Source organism: Hyperoodon ampullatus, assembly GCF_949752795.1.
Source record: "Hyperoodon ampullatus genome assembly, chromosome: 19".
In the NCBI taxonomy this organism is placed as follows: domain Eukaryota; kingdom Metazoa; phylum Chordata; class Mammalia; order Artiodactyla; family Ziphiidae; genus Hyperoodon; species Hyperoodon ampullatus.
This window is the reverse complement of record NC_136932.1, coordinates 19508111-19528248: the sequence shown is the minus strand read 5'-3', so window position 1 is coordinate 19528248 and position 20138 is coordinate 19508111. Positions and strand designations below refer to the sequence as shown.

General features: G+C 57.0%; 1 protein-coding gene across 1 annotated transcript in view; it reads left to right on the top strand.

Annotated features, from left to right (window-relative positions):
- Nucleotides 1–20138, top strand: part of TMEM104 (transmembrane protein 104) — a gene marked incomplete at its 3' end in the record, with an annotated part of 54382 nt that overhangs the window by 16918 nt on the left and 17326 nt on the right. The window contains exons 6-7 of the mRNA XM_079724958.1: nt 566–665; nt 1106–1214. Coding sequence (XP_079581084.1) covers nt 566–665; nt 1106–1214 — 209 coding nt within the window. The remainder of the gene's footprint in view (nt 1–565; nt 666–1105; nt 1215–20138) is intronic.

Here is a 20138-nt window from a genome sequence, read left to right as displayed (position 1 = left end):
GGCTGCGAAGGAGGCCCTGGTCCAGGTGAGCCCGGGGGTTCAGGCCCTGATTCAGGCCATCCCTCCTTCTCCCCTCTGGGCAGCCTGTCCCGAGCGCGAAGACGCCTCCAGGTCCTCCCTGGCCAGTCCATGCCCCACACTCACCCTGGATGAAGAACCTCTCTGATCCAGCCCCGCTTACCACCGGGCGACAGTCACAAGCAAATGTGTCTCCCGCCAGCATCTCAGTGTCGGTAGCCAGAATGAGAAACAGGACTTGGGGGTTGTTTTCCCACTCCACTTGGAGAACGAAAGCCGTGGATGAGGTAGAGCTGTAGTCATCAAAAAAGCAGGCCGGGGCTTCCCTGGTGACACGGTGGTTGAGGGTCCGCCTGCCGATGCAGGGGACGTGGGTTCGTGCCCCGGTCCGGGAGGATCCCACATGGCCGCTGAGCCTGCGAGTCTGGAGCCTGTGCTCCGCAACGGGAGAGGCCACAACAGTGAGAGGCCCGCATACCGCAAAAAAAAAAAAAAGCAGGCCGACGTCTCCCTGTGGCTCCCTGACCGATGGCTTTGTTGCTTTCAGTGGGGGTCAACCTGTTCTATTTCTGCATCATCATCTACCTGTATGGGGACCTGGCCATCTATGCTGCCGCTGTGCCCTTCTCTCTGATGCAGGTGACCTGGTGAGTGTCCCCCCTGCCCTCCACACCAGCTGCAGCCAGAGGGGCTTCCCTGGGCAGTCGGGGCAGTGTTTTCTCAGGGTAGAAGCCCAACACCAAGCGAGTCCATCATGTCTGAGGCCCTTTTCTGCACGCATCACAGCCAGCTGTGCGTCCTGGCCTTCGGAGACACACAGCTCACCGCTGACCCCATCCCTGCCCCGCTGGGAAGGTGACTGGAATTCCCACCAGTTGCCGGGAAACAGTGCAGCAGGAATAAGGAATAAGGTACCTGCCCCCAGAGACAGAAAAACATGGCTTGTGGAGAGTCAGAGCGTGGGACCTGAAGCTGCAGCTGGGGGGCTGTGGGGGGGGCGGCAGTTGCCCCTGGTCAGTAAGGGCAGGTTCTGTCTGCTTCCGGCCAGGCAGGGAGGCCCACACTGAGCCATTGTTCTCTCTATCAGCAGCTCCGTGGGCAACGACTCCTGCGGAGTGGAGGCCGAGGCCAAGTACAACGACACGGACCTGTGCTGGGGGCCCCTGCACCGCGTGGACGCCTACCGCATCTACCTGGTGAGTGGTCGGCCAGGCTGGCCCGGGGGACCAGGGGCCTGGGAGCCGCCTGCACTCTCGGCTAGAACTTTCCCCAGAGCGGAGAGTCTACACAGCCCCACAGCCTGGCTAATTACTGGGGCTTTGGTCCCAGGCAGAAAGTGGATCATGTGGCTACAGTGACAACCCCAGAGCGTCCCGGCCACCGGGCTTCCATCGTATGTGGTTTGGAGTTGGCATCAGGGTTGGCGCCAGCTCCAGGGCCGTGAACTCTTATAAACTCATCTCGGGGTTTGAGGGGCATGCTTATCAAAGCCCTGTAAGAGGGCCAGGGCTGGCTTTCCGGAAACTTTCCCTGTTTTGACCTCACTCCCAGCCAGCCCAGGAGCGCGTGAGTGGATGCCGGGGTTGCTGGCTAGGCAGGCGGGACTGAGCCATCTCATGGCTGACCCCAGGTACAGACAGCTCTCCAGATCAGGAGGGATCCGCCCAGCTTGCTCCCAGTCTCCCCTGCTCGCAGACAAGGGAAGAAGATGAATGTCCAGGCTCCGTCTTGAGTGCTTTGTGCTGGGGGCAGGCCGGGGGTGGGCGGAGGGGGGAACTGGAGCTGAATAACGCGTCCCACGGGTCTCGGGGAATAAGACGCAAGACCAGAGGCAGGTGTCTGTCTCTGCCTGCTTTGCAGGCGCGACTCAGAAATGGTTCCCTTTCGCCTGTGCGGTGTCTGTTAATACTCTCTGCTTCCTCCCGGCCCTCCTCAGCCCTGACACAGATTTAGGTAGATTAGGCGACACACAGCTTGACACGCGGCCACTTAGCTGATGTGGAGCGGGACGCAGGATGCGAGAGAGCCGGCCTCTCAGGGGGTCTCAGGGATAGGCCTCTTGACTTAATCATCCCTGTCCTGGCAGAGCTTCCCGAGGCCCCGCCACCTGTGTTATTCGGCTCTGAGTTTGTTAACCCCAAGGACAGCCAAATGGTGGTTTCGCCTTCCCAGTCCCATCCTATCGACCTACTCCAGGAGTCCTGTGGCCCCAGCCCCGGGAGAGATTTGTTTTCCTCTGTGCGTTTCTGGAGCAGTCGGGTGGTCAGCTACGGCCAGGAGGGTGTCTTCTAGGAGGACTGTATCTTAGCCGAGGTCCGATGGGACTTCGGTGGCAGGTTAATTTCCCGGCCCCTTCCCCACTTCCCCAGCCTTGGGGGCAGGCAGAGAACTCAGCAGGGCCACCAGGAGAACCCGGGAGAGCGGAGGCCTGTTAGCCTCTCAGCATTTCAACAAACTGTGATTGATACAATTAGCAAAAGTGTTGGTAATTGTAAGGACCCATCTGGATCTCTAACCGGCACAGTCAGGCAGAAGGAGGAGGTTGAAGAAAGGGTCCAAGGGGCTCAGCACAGACCCAGGAGCAGGTCCAGGATGGAGGGTCAGCGGCAGAGCCCCTCAGGCAGGTCTTTACCGGGGGCGCTGCTGGAGGCTGTGCAGGACCTGCCTGGCTCGTTCCTCCGCCCATCGGCAGAACAGACATGGAGTGCTGGGAATATTGCTGCTGCCATCGGCCCGATGAATTATTTAGCAGCATCATTACTGCCTTATTAAATTGTTCTTCCTCTCATCCCTATAAACCTTTCACATGATGGAAGCCTCCCTGCCCGAATTTCAATAACTGTCTGACCGAACAGAAGGAACCCTTCAGGAAAGCAGACAGGCATTAATTACTGCCTTCGTCTCCCAGATATTGCACTTAGAGCTCATAAAGCTAATTGCCACCAGGCCCACAAAAGCTGCACGAAATAGGAGGGGATGGGGCTGAGCAGAAACAGCCCGTTCTCTCTGGGTTGTTGACAACCTCCCACTGCCGGGGACTTCAGTTTGCTCAGGAGGTTTTCGGTTCAGACGTGCTCTTCTGCCTGGTTTGGAGAAATTGAGGGCAGGTGGACCTTCGCGTTGTCTCAGAAGTTACTTTACAACTTTGCATGTGGCTCCCGGGGTCCGCGGCTTCCGCAGAGCTGTGCCTCCTGACCCTAAATACCGGGGGGGCTCTGTCCCTCTGCAGGCCACCCCCTCTTAGTGAGTTGGAAGCGGCCTAGCGACTGAAGGAGGGGGTTGGCAGACGTGGGATTCCTTCCTCCGTCCTGGGCGCTCTGTGACAGGTGCTAACAGCATCTTCCCCTCCCAAGTCCGGCCCGCGGGGCTCATCCCTGCATCCTTGTTCGACCAAGTGGCCCCTTCAGATCATGGGAGAAGAGGGGCATCCTTTCCCCTCACCCCCCAGTCATTCATGTTTGGAGGATTGTCCATCCCGCCTAGAGATTCCCGTCGCGCCTCTTTCTACCAGCTGTTTTGCTGCTGCAGCTTTGGCCACGGAGGCGGGCGGGTTTAAAGCCCCCTTCCCACCCCAGGCACGGCCACTTCTTTGTCTCAGGTAAACGATACACCTATCCGGCCTGCATGTTCAAAAGGACCTCTAATAGCCACTTCTTTTCTATTCCAGGACAGTATTTTCTGGCTTTAACTTTACGGTTTAATTTTTAGAAAGTCCTCTGGAAGCAGTCTCTTCTGTGTCTTCCCGGGAGTGCTGCTGAGATGCACACACAGAATGAGAATATTTGGGATATTAACTATCTCCAGAGGCCAGCCTGTGTGGCATCATGATTACTTGTCAGAAGGGAGCTTTCTCTACCACCAGCTACCGGTCGCCTCCGAAAGCCCTTGACCTTAATGAGTGGAAAATTCCTCCTCCCCTCCCGTAGCCTGTGACCTCCGTCCACATCCTGTGATTCTGGTGCAGCTGATATGAGTCAATTTCTCCCTCTCCCTCCTTGGAGTAGCCGCAGAGCAGGGCACTGTGAGGTGGGGGTGGTCCCGTGAGTCACACGTGCCCCCAGGGCATCCCAGCAAGACGCCACAGCTGGAGCCAGCAGTGACCTGGGCCCCGTCATGAGGGCCTGTGAGAATTAACATCAGGATCTGATCTTCCGAGCCCCACCGCCCACCCCTCATGCTCCTTTGAAGTATCAAATGGGACAGTGTTGATGCCCCAGCGCTTTCAGACCCGCAACCTTGCCTCCAGGCTGGGGAACGTCCTGGGATTCTCTCTGCAGAGCATCTCCGGCTTGAGTAGGAAACAAAGTCAGAATTTAGCATTTCATTTTCCTACGCGCTGAGGAAGAGTCAGGAGCTGCTGGTGAACGGCAGGGTTATATGGAAATGAGTTCCGTCCAGGAATCAGACCGTCCCGAGTGTCTGGGAAGCAGGACGTGTGTTGCTGTCCCCTTGAGTCAAGGGCACTGCCCGGTGCTCTTGTTCTCTTTCCTCATTCCTGCAGGGCCGCCTGGCCTCATTTGCGCCCCCGGGCCCCATCGGTACCGCCTCCTGGAGAGTGTCAGAGGGAAGTCCTGGGGGGACAGCGGGACTCCCCCAGTGCTGAAGCCTCCTCACTGCTGGCTGGAGCAGCCTCCACAGCTTACAGGTGGACAGGTGCCGCTGCAGTGCCGGCGGCCCAGCAGGCCCCGGCCGGGCAGAGCTGGGCCCGCAGATGGCAGAACGGAGCTCATCCTGGCTGGAGAGCCGGCCGCAAACCGGCAGCGTTGGGCAGGGGACCCCTCGTGGGCTGCTTTGAGACAGGACAAGGTCACTCTGGCTTGCCATGCTGCCTTGAACGCAGGAGCTGTGAGATCCACCTCCGGGGTCTGGGGGGGAGCTGGGAGAGAGGTGCAGCCTGCAGGTGCCTGGCAGCTGACCTGCCACCCGCTGCTGGACAGAGGGGCCTCTCCCTGCGGACACCCCTTGAAGAAACAGGGTGTGTGTTGGGGGCTGCAGGGGGGGTTCTGCCTGCTGAACTCTCTTCCTAAAGGAGCAGGTCAGTCTGATTTGGGCTCAGGTTAGCAGTGAAGGGTCCTTTTGGGCCTTCACCCAGGGTCCTGGTCTCTCCTCTGGCAGGAGGCTGTTTTCTGAATCCATCTTGTCTCAGTCTTACACGGCAACGCTTGCCTCTGCCACTGGCAACATTTAAAACAGCACGCGATTCCCTTTTTATTTTTATTTGTTTACTTATTTTTTTGGCTGCTCTGGGTCTTAGTTGCAGAATGCGGGCATGCAGGATCTAGTTCCCTGACCAGGGCTCGAACCCGGGCCCCCTGCATCGGGAGCACAGAGTCCTAACCACTGGATCACCAGGGAAGTCCCACACGATCCCCTTTTTAAAACCAAACAGTCTCTTTCTAGAACGGTACCATTCAGGGGAAGAAACATCCTTTGTGTTGTGGGGTGGAGAACGCAGTGACGTACCCGAGTGGGGGCTCCAGGCCGAGCATTGCCAGGTCCTTCCTGCTGCGTGGTTTGCGTCACTGTAGCAAGTTACCCATTACTTTCTCGTTTCCGCTTTGGTCCTACCAGCCAAACAGTAAGGTCTGTGGCCTCATCCCATTTCACAGCAGAGAAAACTGAGACTTGGAGACCGTGACTTCCCCAGGGTCTCTGAGCTGAGGCAGAGATGAGAGCCCAGAAACGAGGGGGCAGGTCACGCCTGCTCGTCAGCCCTGGGAGCCTGACGTTTGCAGAGGTTGGGGCGACGCTGCCCCAGGATGGCATCGGCTCAGTGACCTGTGTCTGCGCGTCCTGCCCATCTGCCTGCTGTCCTCCTGCCGCCCCTCACTCCTGGGTAGCGAGATGGGCTTCTTCCGTTCACTCGAGTAGCGCTGGAACTCAGAACGTCTGCCCAAGGACGTCTCCCTTCCCTGCCACGGTCTCTCTCTCTGTTCTTTCAATAGCAACCACGGTACCCTGGAGCTGTGGCATCTGCTAATAAGTGGGTCACCACTGCCATTGCTTGAATATTTATTCTTACTGGTTCTGGGGCAGGAGGTGGTCTAGAGGCCTTCGGGACCAGTGAGGAGGGAAAGTTAGTGTGAAGCAACAAGGTTCAGTGGCAGCAGTGACTTCACGGGACCTGGGGACTCTCGGGGACACCCCCAGGGGCACCAGCCTGTGCCCCTAGAGCACAGCCCCAGTAGGAGACAGTGTGAGCGCTGCCCCTGGATTTGCACAACGTGGGGAACCCGGAAGGAAGCAGAGGCCATAGAGAGACAGGAAGGGTGGTCCTGGAGGGCAAGCGCAGTGCTCCCAGGACGGGCCATCTTCATGGAGGAGTCTCATGGGTTGGCTCCATCTGCAGATGGAGAGCAGGGCCCTAAGCACAGTCAACGGACCAGTGGCAGTTTCCCTTCTTTGGGGACATCGCCCTCCTGTCTGACTCCTGTGGGTTGGGACCTGGCTCAGCACCAAAGCGGAACAAGCCAAGAGGAGGTTCCCGGCCACCTGGGCAAGAAGGGGGTTGCTTACAGGGTCTGGGACATCAAGGCGCCTCCCTCATAGGATGGGGACTGTTTGGGGACCCACCTGGGCTACCGGGGAAGCCCGTCTTCTTTCCCTTCCTTTCCTTCCTTCCTACCCCGATATCAGCTCCTCATTTGGTTCTGGAGGCTCCCAGAAGGTCAGTTTTGTTCTGCCTCACCCTTTCCTCGCCGCTTGCCGGTGGGAAGATGCCGGTCATGCTGGGCAACCCCCTGCAGATGCAGCGAGCAGAGTAGCTCTCCCGACCCAGGCCGGTCCCACCCCAACTTGGTGGGGGTCTGCGGTCGTCTGCCAGCTCATCTGGCCCCCGGGGAGCCCTTGTGTCTCAGGGTGCTAGCCCCCCAAGTGCCGGACCTCTGCTTTCAGCCCACGATCCTGGGTCTCAAGGAAGAAAGAATTTCTGCCCAACACCCTAAAACTGCATGTACCCACTTCGCAGACCGGCAGGCGCTCATGCTGAGCAAATTCTAACTTCAGACAGTGACCGGCGCTCAGGTTGAAATGACTGACTTTAAAGGATTAGCTTGTCTCTTCTTTTTCAAGGGTATCAACAATACAGGGACAGGCCTGCAATTTTCTTCCTTCCTCCCTCCCTCCCTTCCTCCCTCCCTTCCTCCCTCCCTCCCTCCCTTTCCTAGGAAGCTGTCTCTATGGCTCATCCAGGGAATGGCTGCTTGTGTTTTGTTGTGCTTTGCATCCCCCCCAGCCCTTTCTAAATGAAGTTCAGATCACGCTGTCACTCACCCTGACACTATGGCTTGTCTCTCCAGCTCCTGCCAAGGGACCCCAGGGGCACCCCTGTCACCGCCCCCCCACTGCTTCTGGTGTCTGGGCACAGCCTCCGGTCCGTCCCCTGTGCCAGCCCAGCTGCTGCCCAGCATTGCTCAGGACCAGCCCTCACCTTTCCGAGGAGACCTGGGTAGCGCCTCGCTGGACCATGGTGACCCCCTCCTCCCTGACCCCCAGTGCCTTGGGGTGTTTGGCCCGAGCTCCTTCCAACTCAGTGAGAGAACTGTTTTTATTTTTAACGCGGCTCTCGGGGACATGGGTTCTGTCCGCCAGCGTTAAGCTCGCCATCCATCACGCCCCATATCCTGCCTCTGCGATGGCTGATGCCTGACACACCAGCTTAGAGGACGGCACTGACTCCCCTGTGCCATCCGCTCCAAGCTCCCGGTAAAGATAGCAGGTGACGGGCATCAGGATCACAAGACAGTCCCCACCACCCTCTCCCTGAGCCCTGGAAGCTGCTCACTGGCTGAGCTCGAGTCCTCTGGCCTTTCTTCCGTCCTAGTGGATGAAGGGTCCTGAGCCAGGTGAACTGCCCAGACCCCCTTCTCACAGTGGCAGCTTGAGTGTCTCTCTGACCCTGTTAGAATGTCCCCGATCTCTAACCCCGTCTCCGTCGTCTGGAAAGTAATGAGTACCTCCTTACAAATAGGACTTGCCCAGGGCACGAGGCACTTTTACCCTGGGCACGTGGGAAGCTGTCAGTTTGGCTTGTCTGGTGTCTCGTCCTTTCTCCCTGCCCTCTTCCCCAGTTCACTCAGGGAAGGGCACTGCGACGGGGAAAGTTATCTGTGCGCCACAACCGGACCACCCCCGCGAGCAGACTTGGCTTGTAAGAAGCCCCATGATATGAAAATCCCAATGTATAAAACGAACTCAGCGGGTAATTGTTACAAAACAATTTGATACTTTACAGAAGGGCTCGCTGCAGGTTTCTCTTGAGTACTTACTTTCCCTAGTGTGTTTAAAACGTTATTCTGTGGAAATTAAGTATTTATAAATAGAACTTTTAGAGGCCCATCTCTTGGGTAAAGCGTATCCACATGTTTGTATGTAAAGTGCAGGAATCGAACCCATTTCGCGGAGAAATAGGCCGACGTGGGGTTGGCGTGGACATCACAGACAGACGGATACACACACACACGCACGTGCACACACACAGGGCCCCAAGCCGGGAAAGTGTCACGGAGCTTGTTAAGAATATACACACGACCCACACTCATGCACAGGCCAATTTGGTTGGGAAACTTCCAAATAAGTCTCCTTGGGGAGTGTTCATCCCTGCTGGGGACCTTCTGTGCTGTGCTCTTTCAGGACCATTTTTACCCACACTTCACACTGATCCCAGGCACGCCCTAAGCTGGAGGCTTCTTTATTTGTGCGCAGCATGATCGGGGTGAAAAGCTGCTGTTCCTTGCTTCATGAGCTCCCCGGGCTGGTCCTGGCCACTGACCCAGGTGTGTGTGTCCATGTCTGTGTGTTTTTAGTCAGTCCCCTCAGAAGCTGCTCTAGGCAAACTCCCAAAATGCTACAGCTGAGGCCATCTCCAGACTCTGCATCCCCTCTACTTGCAGACCTCCCATTTCTGGGCAAAGAGCTAAAAAAAAAAGCTTTGTATTCTTTAAGGAAATGTCCCAGTTGTCAATTTCAGATCCTTACTCTCCCCTGCTCTTTCTTTTGGCTTCATTTCCCGAAAAGCATAGGAAAGAACTATAGGAAATGCAGCAGCCTTCCAGTTGTTTTAAGAGTAATATGGAACGTTCTTAAATATCTTGTGCTAACGAGGATCAAAACTGTTTACGTTAAACCACGTTCCTCCTTCAGCTCCATGTCTCTCTGATGCTTTCATTCCATAGCTGAATCCGTGGTCCTCGCGACGGCCCTGCTGACTTCTGTGAGGCTGTGCTACCCCCTGAATGATGCTTACTCTCTGTTACAGGGTGTCTGTTATAAACAGAATCTGCTGTCTTTCTAAATAGTGTCCCAGGGCCCTGGCAGTAATTGTTTAATTAAATAAAGCGCTCATTCTAAAGTAATAAGCGTGCTACTCCGCGTGGCTGGTGTCCCAACCAGAGGCCCAGCAAACTGTGTGGAGACTAAAAGTATCCATGGGCACATTCCCCAGCCTGCAGGCTGGCCCCGAGGAGAAAGCAGCAGCCAAAGAACCCCAAAGTGTTCTCAGCTAGCAGAAGGGTGCCTGGGACACGGATGTGATTAAGCAGAGCTGAACAATTAGGGTGCATATCAATGACGACATCCGATTAATTAGCACGAGCTTGGGATGTCTCGTGAATTAGCCAAGAGTAGGCCAAGGTACCTTTTAATAAGCCTTCACGTGCAAAGGGAGGTGCCGCAGAGGGCATTGCTGAGCAGATGCTGTGTGAAGCCTGAAGGAAGGGTCACAGAGCACAGCAGGGCATGTTGAGTTGAGCTACAGGAAGAACTTCCTTTAGCTGCGGATTGAGACGCTCTCTGGAAACCTGGACAGGAGGAGGGAAGAGGCTGCCGGGCCAGGTTGGATGCTGACCAGGGCTGGAAGGCCCCCCACAGTTTGTGACCCCCAAGCAGTTCTGGCAAGAGAACTTCTCACTGCTATTTCAGGAGGCTGTGCTCCACCCGAGGGCTGGGTCACCAGCCTCCAGGGACACTGCCCAGCCCTCTCCCCACCCCCGGTCAGGAACAATAGCCTCAACTGGGTCTCAGAGCTTGGTTCCAGGACCACTGGCACTTATTAAAAATATAGATCCCTGGGTTGCACCCCAGGCCTAATGTAGCAGCACCTAGGACTGCAAGACCCAGGAATCTGCATTTTCCACCTGTTCTGAGGGTGATCCTGTGTCCTCTGCCCTTTGAGAAAGTCTGCTGGCCGAGGCCCTCTCACAGCGATAAGTGGTCTTGCTGACACCCAGCCTCCCGGGGAGAGGCCTGCTCTGGGCTCCCTGGGATCTGCTCCCCAGGCTGCAGCTGAAGAGGCAGCGGTCAGGGCCCTGCCGAACTTCCTCCAGGGAAAGACGGGGGCAGGCACCGCAGGTCTCCAGCCTGGCGTCACGAGTAACAGCCTGAAGCTGCTGCCTTCGACCCGTCAGTGCAGACAGGGAGCAGCTGCACTCCTGCTCTGAACAGACTGGTTTCAGACTCTGAGTGTCCCCAGGAGAAGAGGGCCTCCAGCAGTACCCCTTTGCCAGCGGCTGCTTTGTTACCTGTGGCCAACAGGTCCCGCCCGGTCCCTTCCTCCTGGAGCCCACAGCGTGCCAGCCCCACAGAGAGGCGTCGGCCTCTGACCATCCACTAGGGAGGGAGCCGGGGGTCATTAGTGTGATTTCTTATACCGGACTCCACGGAGCTTGTTAATCAGCCCCCTTGCCTTGCCGGCTCCCCTCCCTCCCCTCCCTCCCCACCTCCAAGGTTACTCGGTACCCAGCAAAGAATCCTGCTGCTTTCCGTCTATTTCGAGGTCGGGGGGGTCAGCGGGGGAGGGGTGGAGCCAGCCCGCCCGTGCTCTCTGCAGGGCTCCCGCGTCCCAGACCCCCGACTTCCTTCCCTCCTTCCGCTCCAGCCCTGGCCCCTCTCTCCCTGCGCAGAGATGAGCGGGAAGAGTTGGGGGGCGGGTGGTGCCTGAGCATCCGCAGTGATTATCTGGCACCTCTCCTGGAGCATCACGCAGGCGTCAGGCAGTTGAGGTGACAGAGGGCAATGGCTCTGCCTCCTCGTGTCCCCGGGGCGGGGCCAGCAGAAGCAGTCAGATTCCAGCTGGTTACTGGAGGCGCTAACAACCCTGCGGGTCCTAAGGGTCCACGGGGCTCACGTCCCGCCCAGCACCCAGGGTATCTGAGCAGCTTCGTTCTTGACAAGATCCGGTGGTTGGGGGTGTGGGTGCTTTTTTCTGAGGGAGCTGATGGCCCAGAGGCTCCCCACCCCCTGTTACTCATAACACAGTCCACGATATAGAGTGTGACCTGCCCACCTGTTCTCCTCAAGTCCTCCTGTTCTGAGGACCTGTAAGGCCCAGTTGATCTCTAGTCTGGCCCCGACAGCTGTTCCCCAGCCCCTGGATCACGTGGTCAATAGCTCCAGCTTCCTCGTGTCTGTGAGGCAGCGTGTAAGTTCACCCGGCCCGGGGGGAGGAACGCCAGGTACCCATCCTCTCCCCTTGCTTGACAGCCAGCAGAAATAGACCAGGACACAGAGCTGGGTTTGATTCTCTGCAGACAGATTTCAGTGGCTAAAAAGTGGGGAGGGGTAAACCAAGCCTGCAGTGCCCAAGAAGTTGTCATCTGTGCATCTGTTCACTGAGAAGTTCCCGCAATCTTCTGGAGCTTTCAAACTCTGCTGCCCGTTAGCAGAGCCCTGCCTCCCCCGTGAGACCTGTTTTCTTCTTGCCGTAGAGGGTTGCTTCGGAGCCTGCCCTGGGCTTGTGCACCTCCTTGCTCGGGCTCCCCGCCAGGCCCTGGGTCAACAGTTTCATGCATCTGTCACTGCACCCAGCTGGATGGGGCGTCCCAGCCGTGCCTCCTCTCCTCCGGCCCCCACCCAGAACTTACAGTTCTAACGTTCCAAGTCCCTTTCAGATCTCCTCCCGTGAGAACAGAGAGGACTCCCCCCCCCGGGGGATTCCGAGGAGGGCCTTAGAGCCCCGGCTCTGTTCTTCCCGCCGGGGGGATTCCGAGGAGGGCCTTGGAGCCCCGGCGTCTGGGCTGCTCATCCATGGAGAGGTGCCTCCTCCCAGCATGAGGATTGCCCCAGGGTCATGAGGCTTTTCTGTTTCTGGTATTTCATTCTTTCAGCCTGGTTTTAGGTAAATCTGACTGCCGTCTCCGTACTTAAAATCCTTTAGAAACTCTTCTCTGCAAGGCAGCTCTAAACTCCTTCACGGGGCGTGGTCTGCTCTAATCTCCTTCTGGAACTTTCTCACCACTGCCCCACCCTCACTGGCCACTGTCCTCCACAGCCGCTGGGTACTTTCACGGCTCTGTGCCCTTCACGTGCCTTTCCCTCGCTTCAGGGCCCGACAAGCACTCACTCGTTCCAGACTGAGCTCAGGGACCCCCGCCCCTCACCCACACGTGGCGGTAATCGGACTCCTATCCGTGTTCAGTTCCTTGGCCTCACCGTGAGCTCCTCGAGGTTAGGGCCATGCCTTATCCACCTTTCAGTCCAGAGCCAGCATGGGGCTGCACGCAGGGGGGTTGCTCCATGAGCATCTGAGTGGACGAGACCCTTCCGGTGGGCCGCCGCCACGGGGTCTGCGGCCGGGCACGGGTGCGAGACCCTCCATCAGCCCTTGGGCCTGCTGACGCCCAGGGCTCACCACAGCTGGTGGCCACTGCTCCGGCCAGGAAACCTCCCCGTCCAGCCGACCCCTCCTTCCCCAGAGGCGTGGCCGTCCTCTGCTCCTTGGTGCTGGGACAGAAGCTGCCCCTCAGCGAGGGCTTAGGGGCCCCCTATCTTTGGCAGCTGAAGATAGCAGGCAGCAAGTCCAAAGCCATCCAGGTGCCAGGAGGTCGAGGATGGCTCACCACCCATCTCCTTCTCTGCCACCTCTTGGCACCTGGAGTGTGAGAAGTGAAGTATTAGAACAGGTGCCAGCTCCAACGTCCAGTCTTCTTCCCCAGGCAGAGCCCCCAGCCTTCCACCTGTTTCACCCCACTTCCCACATCCCCACACACCCCCCGTCCCTCCCCAGCTCCTTGTCATAATGTCCTTAAAGCCCACCTAGTTCAAGATCAAGCCCCTTGGTCTTTCACCTGGATGTAGGGGGGAGTGGACCCTCCCCCCCGCCCCGGTCTCTTTCACACCTATGAGAAGCCAGGCCGTCCTTTTTAAACCCTGAGGGCTTATCATCATTGAGTGAGTGACTGCGTGGGTTTTCCACAATATTTATCTTTTCTCCCCAAATCACAAGGGTTGCAGCTCTGGCATCAAATCCTTGGAACTCTGCCCACCACTGGTTACCATCTGGCTTTTCAGCTGAGAAAGAGACAACACAGGCACCCAGGCTTGTCCTCCAATAAGAGGCAAGGACGGCAGCAGCCGTGCCAGGCTAATGCCATCAGACCAGACCAGCCCTCCTGGCCCGGCCCTGGGAGCCAGCCTGGAAGGGACATGGAGGGGGTGTTGGAGGGACTCTTTCTCTAGGACGTAATCGAGGGAGGCAGTCAAGTGCTCCAAAGGAGGACTGGGCCTTGGATACAGACAACCTGAGCTCTGATCTCAGCTGTCTTGGTTATTATGAGATCTTAGACAAGTTCATTAATCCCCCTCATCCTCAGTTTTTTTAAGATGGAGACAATAACCAACTTGTAGGGTGTCAGGATTAAAGAGCGCTCTTAGATGGAAGATGCTGTTGTGTCTGGGCACTCAGTAGGTGCGCGGTAATGTTGATTCACTTGCCCATTGGTTCTCTGAGCCTCCTCCTTCCCCACCCCCGCACAGAGCCTGCCTTCTCTGAGAGGTGGCTTAGTCTCCTGGGGAGTGTCAGGAAGCAGGAGAAGGCTCTGGGCGTGAGATGGCCTGGTTGGGGGCAGAGCCCTCCCTCTCCGCCAACAGCATCCCCTCAGAACTGAGGGCTTGGAGATGATGTGGGTACGACACCTGGACCAGGTGGGAGATGATGTGGGCATGACACCTGGACCAGGTGCATGGGATGCCGCCTGACTCCAGAGGCCGGGAGGGGACTGTGATGTGATGGTGGAGACCACTGGCTGGGAGCCACAGTGTATGTTCTGGAAAGACCCGGGCTCCCTCCAGCAGTGGTCACAGCACATGCCAGGCCACCCTGCACTGGAGGAGCCTCCCGTAGGCTGTGACATTTCACCCCCTCCCAGGTCGCTCCTCCCACCATCTCTAAAACTGCGTGAAGCAGCCAGGCTCCTTGGTAGGACATCACGGTGCTTGATAACAGAAGTTTGGGATGAATTTCCCAACCTATCTTTTTCACCATCTATGGGTTAGGGAGGAGATATGCTCTTTTTTTTTTTTTTTTTTCCTCCCAGAGCAAAAACCATAAAGCTGGATACAAACCTCAGGTCCCTAAGTAGGGATTTTCTATCTCATCTGAGTAAGGTGGGGGGTTGTTTAGAGAAGGGGGCTCGGAAGAGGAAGTTATAGTTATTTGGGTTCTTCCTAGGTCTGTTCTGTTTCCAGCTGCCTGGAAAGAAAGGGAAGCAGGCAGCTTTGAGGGAGGTATCCGGGGATGTTTTCAACTGTCAAACAGTCCAGGCAGCCTTTTAGTCAGTGTCTGGGGAGTCACAGAGCGAGCCCGAGACCTGCCCTCTGTGTGCATGGTTGTCTCCGGGCTGACAGGGCTGAGATCGCATCACCCAGGCTCCTTGAGTGCTGGGGAGCGATGCGCGGGGGGCCTGGACCATCCCGTGTCCCGCCCTCCCCTCTCAGAGCTGGAACCCTCATCCTGTGCAGTTGCCGCATCGGCTCAGTCCGGGGGGCTCTCCGCCGTTGTCTTCCAGGCCGCCCCCTCCCCAGCCACAAAGCGACTGAACTCACACCCTGTAGGAGGCAGCGCTCTGGGCTTCGACAGCCAGAGCTGCCTGTGTGCACGGGGTTGGGAGCAGCCACCCCTTCTGTGGTCCCTCCCCGAAATCACTCCCAGGCTCCCCGGTATCAGAGACAAAGACCGTGTTCACCAGTACCTTGGCAGAGGTTGTTCAGGCACCCCCGCCCTGGCCAGTGCGTGTTGCTGCCGGGAAGGTGCCCCAGCGTTTCATCCTCTTCTCGGTGAATTGTGCGTGGGGAGAGGTCTTTTCTCCCGACCAGCCCCCTGATCCCCGGGTCTGACAGGCGGTCGAGTTCCTGCCGTGTGGGTTTGGTTTCTTGCCTCTGTTCTATAGCTCAGTGGCTACTTAACTCCCTGGGGAATCTAACTTCTGGCTCTTTATTGCCTCGGCCTGGGGCTCCGCGCCTTGCTCTCCTGGGCTTAGTGTCTGCCAGCAGCACGCGCTCACCTCTTGATGAGCGCTACAGATGTTACGAGTCTCTCGGAGCTCACTCAGTCCAAATGGGGCTGAATTGTTTGACAGGAGTGGACTTTGTTTTCTGCTGAAGGGCATCATGAGATAACAGCTGGGTTTATAGAGTTGACGTCTATGCTCCAGAATCACACGCTGCTTTAGAATATCTGGGCATCAACCCTCCACTTTCTTTCTTTCTTTCTTTTAAATTTATTTTAAATTTATTTATTTTGGGCTGTGTTGGGTCTTCGTTGCTGCACGCAGGCTTTCTCTAGTTGTGGCGAGCGGGGGCTACTCTTCGTTGCGGTGCACGTACTTCTGATTGCAGTGTCTTCTCTTTTTGTGGAGCATAGGCTCTAGGCGTGCAGGCTCAGTAGTTGTGGCTCATGGACCTAGTTGCTCTGCGGCATGTGGGATCTTCCCGGACCAGGGATCGAACCCGTGTCCCCCGCACCAGCAGGCAGATTCCCAACCACTGCGCCACCAGGGAAGTCCTAGCCCTCCTCCACTTTCATCTTCAGGCATCACCTGAATCTTACAGTCTTTCAACCCATTCAGCAAGCATCTCCGAAGTACCTTCTAGGTGAGGTTTGGGGAAGCTGGGGAGGGACCCAGGGACACTAAGACAGGGTGACTCGCCCTAAGCAGCGCATCCGGGGAGGGTGCCGGTCAGACGGGCCACAGCCGCAAGGCTGGAGAGGCGTCCAGCCTCCATCCGTCTCCATCACTCCTTCTCCACCAGTTAAGCGTATTGGAGGGTTCGGTGAGTAAGAGGTTGGCAGCACCCCCATCGTGGCTGGCTTGGTCGTCTGAGGCCCAGCAGTCTGTCCTGGCAGGAGCCCCCTCCCACAGCAGGGCTCTTCACGCTCTCGGGGTCAGCCCCTCCCTGCCCTGCCAGGGAAAGCTGTCATTTCTGAAACCTCATTCTCAGAGCTTCCTATGAGTGTGCCGGTCCTCCTGCAGGATTCAGGTGACCTCCTCTAGGTGGCACGATGCCTCTTGTCTCAGGGTTTTGGCAGAGAGGCTGTGCTGATGGATGGTTCACTGGGTCCGGTGCACAAGCTGCTGATGCCGCTTCAGGCCTACCCCCTGTTCTCGTTCCTTCATGTCATGCATTGCATCTGCATGACGACTGATCCTTCATGCTTGGTGGGGAGAACTTGAACTCCCCCTGAAGAGCACTTGGGGTGGAGGTGCTGTAAGTCCAATAGGAATAGTACTGACCTAACATTCTGTGGCCGGAGGTCGTCACTGGGCTTCAGTTGTTCCGAATTCCCCCTCCCGGGATGTTGGGAGGACAGGTGGGCTGTGATAACGCGAGGGTGTGCTGATCCTTGTTGGGGTCACACGACCAGGGCTGATGTTTATTGAGTACCTTCTCTGCACACGTAACGTGCTCTGGGAAGTTCACAAGTGCTCCAGGGTCTCGCTGTTAGCTGGGACAGCATTAGGATTCAGAGCCCCGCCCTGAGCGTGTGACCCCGAAGCCTCTGGTCCCTCTGCTGTCCCTCACTGCCTCAGGACGCACCTCCTTCTCATGGCTGGATCACCAGACATTGTCATTCAAGTTGGGAAAATACAAACTCCCAAACCAAAATGTTCACAGCCACTTGAGAAATAAAAATAGAATCCTTGAACATTTCTTCACTGCACTTCAAGGACGCGTTGGAAGTTGAGCTCCCATTTCGGGACGGGTTCGTGCTGTTTCCTTTAACCCCAATTAACTCTTAACCCTTAGCGCCCAACAAGGACAGCCCTGTCAGCAGGGCGTCCGTTTCCTTTGTCATTTGAAGTAACCTCCAGCACCAGTCCACAGGGCTCAGCCGTGCCCTCAGTGTGTGGCCACCTCTGAGTGAACTGGCTCCCTGGGGCCCCGTGTACTGGGTCGTCGGCCCCACGGGTCCCTGTGTGTTTAGGTAGATCAGGCAGCATAGCGCCATTCACCCTTGCAAGACTTTTTGCTTCGTCACCCCTGCTAGATTAACAGGAGAAGTCGGAGTCCTCCCAGAGCCCTAGTACAAGAAGGCTCTGCTGCTCTTTTATGTTGAAAGTCAGGAACTGACTTTCAGCTGAATTGAGAGAAAGCTGCTGATGCCTGAATTCTTGTCTCTGGGAAGCCCCATCTCACTACACCATGGGAGCCACAGACAAACCAAAAAGATGCTTATTTTTAGAGGGAAATAAGTAGGTAAGCAGGCACTCCAAGGACTGGCCGTCCAGCCAGTTACCCAGCCAGGCAGGGTGTTACCTCCTTCAGTTCCAAGCCCTCTCTCGTCCCGGGAACGATGGGACACCACAGAAGCGTTGCCTTGGTGCTTTGAGGGCCACTGCTGGCTTCCCTGACCATCTGGCCTTTGTTCCCCGCCCCGGATCCTATCCCTTTGCTGATGCCAACGTCGGGGGCAGGGCTGGGAGGGACCCTGCCCTGTTGGGTCAGCAGTTGGCTGCCTGTTCCGCTGCTCTTCTAGGATGTTTTCTCACTGTCACTTGTTAGGGGAGGTGATTGGTGTATCGCCCTTTGTCCCCTGGAGTTGCCCAGAGGCTCTTAGGACGCTTGTCCTGTACGGTGGCCATCACTTGAGCACATCGTTCTCTCCTGCTTCCCTTTCCTCGAAGAAGAGCGTGCCCTCTATCTCCTCCCCCCACCCCTTTTTCGAGGGGAGTGAGATGGACTTATGGGTGTTGTTGAATTTCATCCAAGTTTAAGTTCTAATTAAAAACTATGGTCCCGGGCTTCCCTGGTGGCGCAGTGGTTAAGAATCCGCCTGCCAGTGCAAGGGACACGGGTTCGAGCCCTGGTCCGGGAAGATCCCACATGCCGCGGAGCAACTAAGCCTGTGCACCACGACTACTGATCCTGAGCTGTAGAGCCGGTGAGCAACAACTACTGAAGCCTTCATGCCACAACTACTGAAGCCCGCACGTCTAGAGCCCGTGCTCCGCAACAAGAGAAGCCACGACAATGAGAAGCCCGCGTACCGCAACGAAGAGTAGCCCCCGCTCGCCGCAACTAGAGAAAGCCCGCGTGCAGCAACAGCCATAAATAAGTAAAAGCAAGCTATGGCCAACTCCGTGTCTTCCCAGCAGGAGGAAAGATGACAGCAAACAGGATTGGGGGCTTTCGGGTTTTTTTATGAGACCTGGTGGGTGGGGGGCTTCCCTGGTGGCACAGTGGTTGAGAGTCCGCCTGCCGATGCAGGGGACACGGGTTTGATCCCTGGTCCGGGAAGATCCCACATGCCGCGGAGCAACTAAGCCCATGCGCCACCACCGCTGAGCCTGCGCTCGAGCCCACAAGCCACAACTACTGAAGCCCGCGTGCCTAGAGCCCGTGCTCCACCACAAGAGAAGCCACGGCAATGAGAAGCCCGCGCGCCGCAACGAAGAGTAGCCCCCGCTCGCTGCAACTAGAGAAAGCCCGCATGCAGCAACGAAGACCCAACGCAGCCAAAAATAAATAAATAAAATAAAATAAATAAATTTATAGAAAAAAAGAAGCACACTCGGCTACAGCAGTTGGTGTCCCTACCTCCTGTCATGTGTCGGGCTCGCAGAGTACTTGAACAGAGACCGAGCTTGAACTGATCAATGGCATTTGGGTGTTGGGAAATTGTTCAGGAGCCAGGTGATTTATAATGTCATACAGGCTGGACGAGAAGACCCAGGAGGACAGGCTGTCTCTCGGCTTTTAATTTCTTCTTTTTGTAAAAGAAAAGGGAAAACAGAAGGTGCCCAGCTTGGCTGGTCAGCATTCAGAGATGAGCACTGGTCCCACTGAACCATCGGGCCACCGGGGCCGTTTCGTCCCCCAGGCCCCGCATCCACACCGCGGTGGGGCCAGACGTGCCGCCACGCCGAATCCTCTGTCCTTCGCCACCCCGGATGCTGAGTCTGGCAGGAACTAATTTGCAGAGGATGCCTGTTCCTTAACTGGCCCAGCTTGTGCCGCGTCTCGGTCTGGGTTTCCTGCGCTGCGTGAGCTCTGCCCCGCGCGAGGGCTGCTGTTTGGCTGTCAGCCCTGTGCCTTCCCGGGCCCTATGTTCAGTCTGGGCTCCTGAGCGGAAAAAAAGAAAACACGTCCCAGCCGCCGTCCAGCCACAGATGTCACAGCCTGTTGTCCGAATCTTCCAAAAGAGTCCTTCACCGCCGGTCCCCACCCTGAGGACAGACCTGCTGTCCCGGAGCTGGACCTGAAAGAGGGCAGCGGACCCTCGTTCTCAGCTCGACTCACGCTCCCCGGCACTCGGTGGGCACCTCGCATACGCTTCCGACTCTACCCTGGGCAGTGTGTCTGTGTGCTCAGTCCCTTTAAACGAGGGGTGCTCTCAGTGGGGTCCCATCCTACAGGGTCATATAAAATGGGGGCCCATGCATAATAGGACGTTGATAAACGTCTGCCGAGGAGGAGGATGAAGATGGATTCCCTCGTGGCGAGGAGGCCCCATGCAGCCAGCAGCAGCAGAATTCCCCGCCTGCCTCTGCAGCTGGTTCTGTGATTTCCCTGGATTTAAGCAATGGAAGCTTCTAAAACCCAGTCTTGAGGGTTCCAAGGTCAGATCTGACCTCCTGCATAAGCCACCCACCAAGAAAATGTCCAGCACCCACGCTGGAGCACCGTGTTTTCAGCAGGGGGCATCGCAGGTCAGAGGTGAAACACCCCAACCTCTGGCCCGGGTGCCCCAGGGTCCAGTTTCTAGCAGGCCAGGGCCGTTTGGGAATGTTTGTGACAAGCGGCTTTGTACGTGTTCTTCCACATGACGTGTCCCTCTCCCATCCTTCAAAAGAGAAATTCATCCGTGGAAAGTTTCCCTTAAGTGGTAATTTTCCTAAATGACTTGC